This window comes from Terrapene carolina, unplaced genomic scaffold (assembly GCF_002925995.2).
Source record: "Terrapene carolina triunguis isolate 2854851 unplaced genomic scaffold, T_m_triunguis-2.0 Scaffold93, whole genome shotgun sequence".
In the NCBI taxonomy this organism is placed as follows: Eukaryota; Metazoa; Chordata; order Testudines; family Emydidae; genus Terrapene; species Terrapene triunguis.
The window spans coordinates 14,969,753-14,979,401 of NW_020664444.1; the positions used below are offsets into that span (position 1 = coordinate 14,969,753).

The window sequence follows — 9,649 nt, forward strand, 5'->3', positions numbered from 1 at the left end:
AACACCCAGCCAAGGTCTGCTCAGTCCCCAACCTTGCTGCTCTCTCCCTTGCCTGCTGTCTACGCCACCTCCCACCTGGGTTGCCAACCCTTCAGGATTGTCCTGGAGTCTCCAGGAATTAAAGCTTAATCTTTAATTAAAGACTATGTCATGTGATGAAACCTCCAGGAATATGTCCAACCAAAATTGGCAACTCTACCTCCCACAGACTTTCTTCTCTACCCTGCTCTCTCCTGGGTATGCCCTTCACGAGGGCCATGCTCCCAGGGGCTCTATTCTTTCCCTGGGTGCCCTCCTGCCTTCTCTAATGCAGACGAGGATGGTGACAGACTTCCTCACTGCAGCCATTGCCGTTGCCAGCCCACACCTGCTCAGCTGAGCATCAGCTTTGGCTCAGGAGTTGCTTCTACGGCCTAATCCCCTCATGTGTGGCCGATCACACTAACTGGCTCTTCCTTCACCCTTTCAGGGCTGGTGTGGGTGGATACCCCATCACACTTGTGCTTATGCAAGTTCAGCAGTTCTGGGCTTTACTACCCAAGTCTGTTGCTCGGAGAGGTACACATGATTTGCCATACCAGACCACTGAACCATCAAGTCTGAAATGCCCCCTCTTGGCCAGGATTGTCCTCGAGTCTCCAGGCATTAAAGATTAATCTTTAATTAAAGATTATGTCATGTGATGAAACCTCCAGGAAAACATCCAACCAAAACTGGCAACCCTACGGCCTCTGGGGTGATATCCTGACACCACTGAAATCAATGGGAGTTTTGCCACTGATGTCAGTGGGGCCAGGATTTCACCCCTGCTTCACAAGGGGTAGGGATGCATAAATGCAGGGTGCGTTTGGAAAGTCACTTGTTATTTGGGGAAAATAGTTTTAAGCAGCTGATCTCGCTGGGCAAATCCTCTATCAAAAATGAATATTAGTAGGTCTGCCTTAGAAGAGTCTGAATCACTGCAAGGAGGCCTCCCCTATGGAGGCTGCCCACGCACAAGAGGTGACCTCAGCTGGTCTCAGATTTAAAGTCTACAGTTTGCCCTCGAGGCTACAGGCTGCCCCACTTCCACATGCTTATCAGCTGTAGTGCTGGCTCTTTTCCTTCTGCTTCATCAAGCAAAAAAGCCCATGAAAGCCCCTCAGCACCGAGCAGATTTCCTCCTTTTAACAATCTGCTTCTGCTATAGAGAGGAGGGGGTTTTGTTCACTAAAGCCTGCTTTGCAGTAGATAAGAGAAGTGAGCAGTTAAATCTTAATAAATCATCTCTTCCCATTCACAAGTGACAGAAAACACCTTGATCAGCTGTTATCCATCTCGCCCCTCCCCACTAGAGCGCAGTAGTAAGCTAAACTCAGAGGTGAAAGTAAGCCGGTATGGTACGGTACGGCGTACCGGCAAGAGCCAGTACACCGTGCTGGACCGCACCGGCTTCCGCGGCAGGGATTTAAAGGGCTCTGGGCTCCCCGCCACTGCAGGGAGCCCCGCGCCCTTTAAATCCCGCCCACAGCTCCGGCAGCCAGGCTGGGGCCAGGATTTAAAGGGCTCAGAGCTCCCACAGCTGCGGGGAGCCCAGAGCCCTTTAAATCCTGCCCGCAGCTCCGGCAGCCAGGCTAGGGCTGGGTTTAAAGGGCTCAGAGCTCCCCACCGCAGCGGGGAGCCCAGAGCCCTTTGAATCTTGAGAGGCCCTGCCTCTTCCGGTTGAAGCCACGCCTCTTCTGGATGAGGCCACGCCCCCTCAGGACTCCAGCAGTACCGGTAAATCCTGTAAATTACTTTCACCCCTGGCTAAACTAGAGATATTATAGGCACTTGTGGGCACTGCACAATGGAAGATAGTAGCCTAGATGGCTCAATGGTGTGATCTGCCATTCAAATCCCTGTGAGGGAGAGATTAGTTCAAAACACCTCTCACTAAGTAATGGGGTTTTTTTGGGAGGGAAAAAAGTCACTGGGAAGAGCTCAAATTGAGGCGGTAGAATCCAATCCCTGCAGCTACAGGAGCACAGTGTGTGAAATGCAACATTCATTGTTCCCCGTTGTATCTGCAGATAGCTACCGCAGAAGATGGAAATGTGTCTCTCTCACAGCCTGTCTCTAACACTTTACATATTCCAGATAAAAACATTATCACGCTATCGGTCCTGGCACAGTGGAATAAATATCACGTTACAGGGTATTAATGGCCAAAGTCTCTCCACACTGCACCAAGCATTAGAGCAGGGAGAACTCATAGGGTGTCTACATTGCAATAAAAATCCCATGGCACCAACGCTGAGGCCAGGCAGCTGACTCTGGCTCGAGTGGCTCCAGCTGCAGGGCTAAAAATAGCAGTGTAGCTGTTCAGGCTCGAGCTGGAGCCCAGCTCTGACACCTCATGAGGGGGATGGGTCTCAGAGCCCAAGCCCGAGCCCGAACAGCTACACTGCTATTTTTAGCCCCGCAGCCCGAGCCTCACGAGCCCACGTCAGCTGACTCTGGCCAGCTGTGGCCATGCCACAAATTTTTATAGCAGTGCAGACACACCCATAAGGGTCAGAACGGCTTCCTGTTGCACACAGAGCACCTTGGGTTGCACGGGTTCTTTACACAACTCACAACCTGTAGAACTCTTTGTCAGGGGTTGTTGTGAAGGCCAAAACTATAACAGGGTTCAAAGAAAGAACTAGAGAAGTTCCTGAAGGATAGGTCCATCAGTGGCTATTAGCCAGGATGGGCAGGGATGCAACACCATGCTTTGAGTGTCCCTAGCCTCTGTTTTGCCAGAAGCTGGGAGTGGACAACAGGGGATGGATCACTTGATGATTTCCTGTTCTGTTCATTCCCTCTGAAGCACCTGGCATTGGCCACTGCCGGAAGACAGGATATTGGGCTAGATGGACCATTGGTCTGACCCAGAATGGCCGTTCTTATGTTCTAGGGGGTCTCTGCAGCTGTTCTCTTCAACACCCCCTGCAAAGGATCCACCAATCTCTCCCTCACTCAGCCACCAGCCTGCTTCCCCCTTGCACTACCCTACTCTGTGGGGACAAAGGTAGGACCCATGAAGCTACATCCTGTGCCAGCATGAGCACCTAAATCCTGCCCTTGCCCCCTCTACAGCATAACCACAACTGTCCTGCTAACATCAGCACTCTATGGCCCTGGGTGGGGACAGTTGTGACATGTGCTGTACATGCAGCATTTCCAAACAAAGAAATGTTCGCGTGGCGAAGAAGAGCAGGGCTAGGAGAAATGCGAGTTTTTATTCCAACATTTTTTTAAACAGTTTCTTTTCTTGTTTCAAGATCTCCTGTTTCATTTATTGTATTTAATAGTACCTAGCCCAGAATGAATCCTAATTGATTACAATGCAGGTTTTATTAGGAGAGTTCATTTTAAATGCATAGATTATCATTGTCCAACTGGTAAATATTCAAAACATTTGTTCTGTAATCACATCATTTTTGCAAAGATCACAACTGAATTAACTGTTAAATATTTATATTACAATAGCACCCAAAGGGTCTAAATGGAACTGGGGTCCCATTGGACTGGGTGCTGTACAAACACAGCCAAAGACAAGCTCCTGTCTAGAAGAGCTTACAATCTAACAAATCTCTTTTAATGTTTCTGTTGAAAGGCACTTTCAAATATATGTATAATGCAACAAGGATCACATTAATTATTGTGCATTTTAAGTGTAGTTGTAGGACTACATTTTAGGAATGTGACCCAAAGCCCACTGAAGTGAATTGGAACCTTTCCATTTACTTCAATGAGTTCAGGGCAGGGGTTCTCAAACTGTGGGTGGGGAACCCACAGTGGGTCACAACCCCATTTTAATGGGGTTGCCAAGGCTGGTGTTGGCCCTGGGCCCCAGCAAGTCTGAAGCCTAAGCCTAAGCCCCACCGCCAGGGGCTGAAGCCAAAACCCGAGCCCCACCCCCCAGGGCTAAGGTTACATTCCCTCGCCCAGGGCAGAAGCCCTTAGGCTTCAGCTTTGGCCTCCCTGCCCAGGGCAGCGGGGCTCAGTCTTCGATCCCCGCTCCTGGGGTCGTGTAGTAATTTTTGTTGTCAGAAGGGGGTCATGGTGCAATGAAGTTTGAGAACCGCTGGTTTAGGGCATTTAGGATCCGGTCCAAGGCCATTTGTGAAAACATTATCTAATATCTGTTCATACCTGTTCGATCACACTAATCAAGCTACTCAAAATACGTTTCTATTGTCATTAAATTTATTCCTTCCCCTTAGTAGCAGCATATTTAAGAATTCAAGGGGAAAAATCCAGGTAATTGTGGTTAAAGAAATTAGTCCTGCTATCCAAATATCAGGTCAGTTAGATATGTCCCTCCAGTAGCTGTATACATTCCAAAGTACTGTACCGGGCCATAAACTTCATTATTCCTGCACCAAGATTCCCCATTACATGGTGCCACTTCTGGAGGAATAGAAGTTACAGCCAGTATTTTCAATAATGACTAGTGATTTAGGACATCACTGTTGGGTGCCCAACTCAAGGTACCTTATAAAAAGAGTAATTTTCCTAAAGTGCAGAGACCCTCCTCCCACTGAAAAATAATTTGTTTATAAAGCCCGCCCTGCAAAGCAATCTAGGTGTTGAACAATCAAACAATTTCTCATTACAAATTAAAAGAACATTCTGACCTCAAGAAAATTACAAACAAAGCAGGTAAACAAAAAACTATAAGAACAGAGAAGGTGTTTCATACCGGGCAACCAAAATCACTAATCTCTTTGAAAAGCCTGACCTACAATTTAGGATAATTTCAACAAGAATTATGAGATCTAGTCACTAAACATTTGTCTTTCCCAAAACAAACAAAAAAGAAAGCCACCGGGAGGAAATAACCCCTTAATCCTCCAAATGCTGAAATATACAGGAATGTATGGAGATGAGAGAATGAGGCCAGTAGCTAACTTTAGCTGCCTTGTCTGAAGTTGTGAATTTGTGTGGAGTATTTTTTTAGTTGTTCATCGTGTTCCTCATCACCGTGTTGCTGTTGGTAATGCTGGTACAGTTTGGAGCCATTGGATGCCCCAGTTCCTTCTACAGATGGAAGGTGCCCACTGGACATATGAAGTATGGTGGAAGTCAGTGATTTAATGTAATTTTTGGCTAGCGTGAGAGTCTCAATTTTAGAAAGCTTATTCTCAGCTCTCACATGAGGGATAACCTCCCGCAAGGCCTGGAATGCATTATTGAGCTTGTGCATTCTCTGCCTCTCCCGTTCATTGCTTTCCAATCGCCTTAAGTGTCTGTCTTTGTTGTTCCAAGCATGCTTGGCTTTGACTGTACCAGTCTTGCTACTCTCATTGTTTTCGCCATTTCTCCTTTCTTTGCGTCGCAAACATTTCACCGGTTCCTCTTTGCTCAAAGTTGTCTCCCCAGGAAAGGCTTCTTTGTCAACAGCAAGCCTGTGCTTTGTTCTTTTGCTTTTGGTCTTCATGTTTCAGTAGATGATGGGGAAATGTCACCCAGCCTGTTCTCCCACTAAGTTAATCTTCTGGTACTAGCCATCAACATGCTGCAAAAACATAAACATCAACATCTTCAGCTGTCGTTACGTTTCATACAGAACAAATGGAAAGTCATTGTGCTGTTTCGCTTTGTACCAGCATCTACCTGCACAATACTGTGAAACTACCAGCTGGATCTTTTATTTATTAATATATGTTTTAGTGATTGTTAACGTCAGCCCATCTGGGCTCTGTGGATGGAAGCAGGGCCCCTGGAGAGGATCCTCTTAACCACAGCGCGTGGGCGGTGGTAGTGGTGATGTATTTGCATCTTGATTCAGGCATGTTAGTGGGACTGGGGGGGTGAGGGGAAGAGGGAGGGAGCCTGTTACTACATCTGCTCATAATGTACTTGCTTTGGATTTCAGTCTCCAACTGGCAACATTCGTTGTCTCATTTGTCTGATTCAGTTGGCCTCTGTTTGTGGCCCCTCCCCTCTAACTGAAGGAGAAGCCACTGTAGTTCTCTGTGGCAAGATCCTCTCCGGGTTCATTCAGTCCTTGGCCTCTCTGCTGAGAATGCCAGTGAGCATGCTAAAACTGGAGCCAAATGAGTGTTTGACGTGGGTTCCTGTCCACTAGAGCCTGGTGGCTTTCAATCCAGTTCCATTTCACATATGCCACAGGCCAACTGAAATGATTACAATGTGACAATGCTTATAACCACAGTGTAAGGCATTTCAAGGCAGATGGACGGTGGAAACATTTGGCCAAGTTCTCCTCTTGCCTACAATGGTATCACTAGTTTAAGTGAGAGAAGATTTTGGTCTGTCATGAGCAACTAGAAACAGAACAATATATAAAAAAAAAGTGACTGCAAACATTGGTGAGCCAAGTCTGTTCCTTTAAGCAAGAGCTGTCCTGACAGAAAACAGGAAGGGATTTAAAGGCTGGAGTGAGATTTAGCGTTTCCAGTTTAGAGATCTCAACAGCGAAAAGAGGTCTTTGGCGTCAGCAAACCAGAAAGTGAGAAGCACGACAGGAGCATGACTGTCAGTAAAGGCTTAGTTATAAACTCCCTTTCCTCCCAGCTCCTGGCACCCATTCCTTATGACCTGAATCACATCCATGTGCAGTTAACATCACGCACGCACACAGAAGCGGTTTGGGACTAGAAACCTGGATATCCAGCTCCAAATAAGGCAAGTCTCTTCCACTGGAGCTAAAGAAAAACTTGTGAGAGTAGGAGGTCCTGTTTGTGGGCAGCATCACACACTCACATCGCAAAGTCAACACATTATGATTATCACTTCAAAAGTTTTTTTTCTCTTACTTAATTGGCCTCTCAGAGTTGGTAAGACAACTCCCACCTGTTCATGCTCTCTGTATGTGTGTGTATATATATATCTTCTCAATATATGTTTCACTCTATATGCATCCGAAGAAGTGGGTTGTAGCCCACGAAAGCTTATGCTCTAATAAATTTGTTAGTCTCTAAGGTGCCACAAGTACTCCTGTTCTTTCAACACATTATGCTGTCCTCTGAATGCCCCCTTTCTCTTTTCCCCCATTCCTTTGAGTGCTGCTCTCTTGCTTCATCTCACAGCTCTCCCAACTTCACCATATGCCTCCCACCTTCTCTCAGTGCCATCCAGGCAACTTTTAGGAGCCATTAACTCAAATTTTTATTCATTTCTCATTCACAAGCCAATGCCCTCCTATTTGTCATTTGCTTTTAGTCTCGCCTTTAAAATGCCAGCTGTGTCAGCTTTGTCCACAACTGGTGGAAGGCTCAGACTGCTCCTCCTCATTAATGGTCTTCCCAGCTCTCTTCCAGGGACACCACCTTGCTATTATGGACTGTTGCATTTAGAGGAGGAAGGCTGGCTGTTATCAGCACCCACAGTATGGTGCAGCAACAGCAGAGTTCCTGCTGCACAGTGAAGACTGGCATGCTGGCAGCTGTAACTCCTCCTGCACTGATAGTAGCAGTGCAGGAGGGGGAGTGGGTTGCAGCCGTTCTTCTTTCACCAGCTAATGGCACGGGTACAACAGTTTCAACACCCAGCAGAACAGCAATTTCTACACCTCCCAAGTCAATAATCTAGCCAACACTGGCAGCATGGCAGAGTCTATTCTTCCTGTGCCACGGGACAGGGCACCTGCACAGGTGCAGCAATGCCCCTTCCTTCCAGGCTGATAAGCCATAAGAGAGTGATGCAGCAGCACCCCTACCTCCACTCTGTGCCAATGCTTGGTACAATGGCAGCCATCTGGCAGCAGCCCTCCTTGTGCTGGTGATTGGTATTAATGGGGGGGGGGTCCATTTACTCCCCTTAGTTCCAGTCTTAGAAAATATTTCTGGTGATGCACTGAAATGCGAGTGGCTGGAGAGTCGGACTGCTGTTAGAGACTAGCCACAGAGCTTAACTCTCCTCCTGGAAGGACAGGAGAGGTGCACCACCACTCCACATCACCACCTCTTGCAGTAGAGGGTAAAACCGATTGAGGATGCTGGGAAAACCGACATCACTGCCACCACCTAGGAACATCCTCAGCTGCTCCCTTCTCCGTGTTCACGGCATTCCAGCGGCACTGTGCCAGCTACTCTGGCCATTCTTGGGGTTCATACCTCATCACAGGGTACTCAGGTTTCCCGGCAGAGGACCTATGCTCACCTCACAAAATGGTTTGATTAGGGGGCCTCCAGCCCAAGGCTGCCGGGGAGCAAGACAGGACTGCAGCTTAGGTTTAACCCACGAGCCCCACACCATGCTGCCTGAGAGCCATGGGCGCCTAAGGAAAACAGCTGGGAGACAGGGCTGATACCGGGGAAAAGAAAAACCAAAGCCAGGCCAGGAGAAACCTTGGAGCTTCTCTCTCTGTAGGAGAGATGGCAAATCAGAAGTAGCATGGAACAGTGCAAACAAGCACCAAGGAGAGCAGCCAAATCCCTGCCTCCCGTGCAGAAGGCACTGCCACTGGGAAAGCAACCAGCTGCTCCGTGACAGATATCCACCTTCCTGGCCTGGGGGTGGCAGTCAGCAGAGGAAAGGGGGGAGCTCCTAGGAGAAGAGGATTTGGCAGATTAAGGGGAGCACGGAGCCTGGTAGAACCAGTAGACTAAGGACAGCAGGTGACAATAGGGTAGGTGAAGTGGCTTGGGGGAAGGTTGCTTTCAAATACAGCTACACACCCCAGACTCATCTGCTACCCACCCCCCAAAAATCTCCCCCTTCCCCCATCCTATAGCCCACAGTCCTATAGTGTAACTGGACAGGGTCGGGAGACAGTGGGGATGAGGGAGAGTCCTGGCGGGAGTTTGGGGTCTGCAAGGGGCTGGGGCAGCTAGAGCAGAAGGGGCTTGGGGGGTAGGAGGCCGGTAGAGGAGGGGAGGCCGGGGGTGGCATTCAGAGCTCGCAGAGCGGGAGGAGAGGCGAAGGCTAGCGAGGGAGCAAGCGGGCAGGGAGAGGAGGAACTCGGGGCAGCGGGGGAAGGAGCAAACAGCCTGGAGGGAAGGCACAGGAGAGAGCGAGCGGAGGAAAGACCTCCCGAGGGCGGAGGGGGGCCGTGTGAGGGAGCCCGCAGGAGGGACTGGAGCCCCAGGGGAGGGCTCCAGGGGGCAGGCGGTGGGCACAGCGGGGTTGGAGCGGTCAGTGCAATTTCAGACAGCGGGAGCCCTTCCCTAGCCCACCGCCCCGGGAGCCTGGTGCCCGGCACGCGTACCTGGGAGCCGGCGTGGAGGGCGGGACGCCGTGCCCAGGAGAAGGGCCGCCGGGCGAGCAGCGCGGCAGGTGGCTGAGGCGCGTGTGACCGCAGCCTGCCCGCCCGGCGGGCCTGGGACACGTCGCTTTAGTGCCGGAGCCAGCGGGAGGCGGAGCCTGGCGCAGCGGGAGCTTCCATGCAAATCCGCAATTGGGGGGTCGCGGCGGATCGAGGTTCCCCTGCTAGCGGCTCCGCGGCACCTGCACGGGGGCAGAGCCGGCACCGTAGAGCCGCGGGGCAGGTGGTTGTTTCCACTGGGCAGCGCGGTGAGAACGTGGGTCCTTATCGCGCGGGCGGTGCCGCCCGCTCCTGCAGCACAAAGGGCGGCATTGTGCGGCCCAATTTAAGCGTGAGATTCCCCTCCCGCCCCAGTGAATAAAAGCCAGTGTGTGCAAGATGTTGGAGAACTTGTTCCAACACAGGTTA

General features: G+C 50.0%; 1 protein-coding gene across 1 annotated transcript; it reads right to left on the bottom strand.

Annotated features, from left to right (window-relative positions):
* Positions 1–4,126: 4,126 nt before the first annotated feature.
* BHLHA15 (basic helix-loop-helix family member a15) lies at positions 4,127–9,278 on the bottom strand. Its single transcript, XM_024208468.2, has 2 exons — positions 9,185–9,278; positions 4,127–5,527 (listed from the first exon to the last, which is right to left on the bottom strand). The coding sequence occupies exon 2, from the start codon at positions 5,447–5,449 to the stop codon at positions 4,922–4,924; it is 528 nt and encodes a 175-aa protein (XP_024064236.1). The 5' UTR covers positions 5,450–5,527; positions 9,185–9,278; the 3' UTR covers positions 4,127–4,921.
* Between the last annotated feature and the right edge of the window lie 371 nt (positions 9,279–9,649).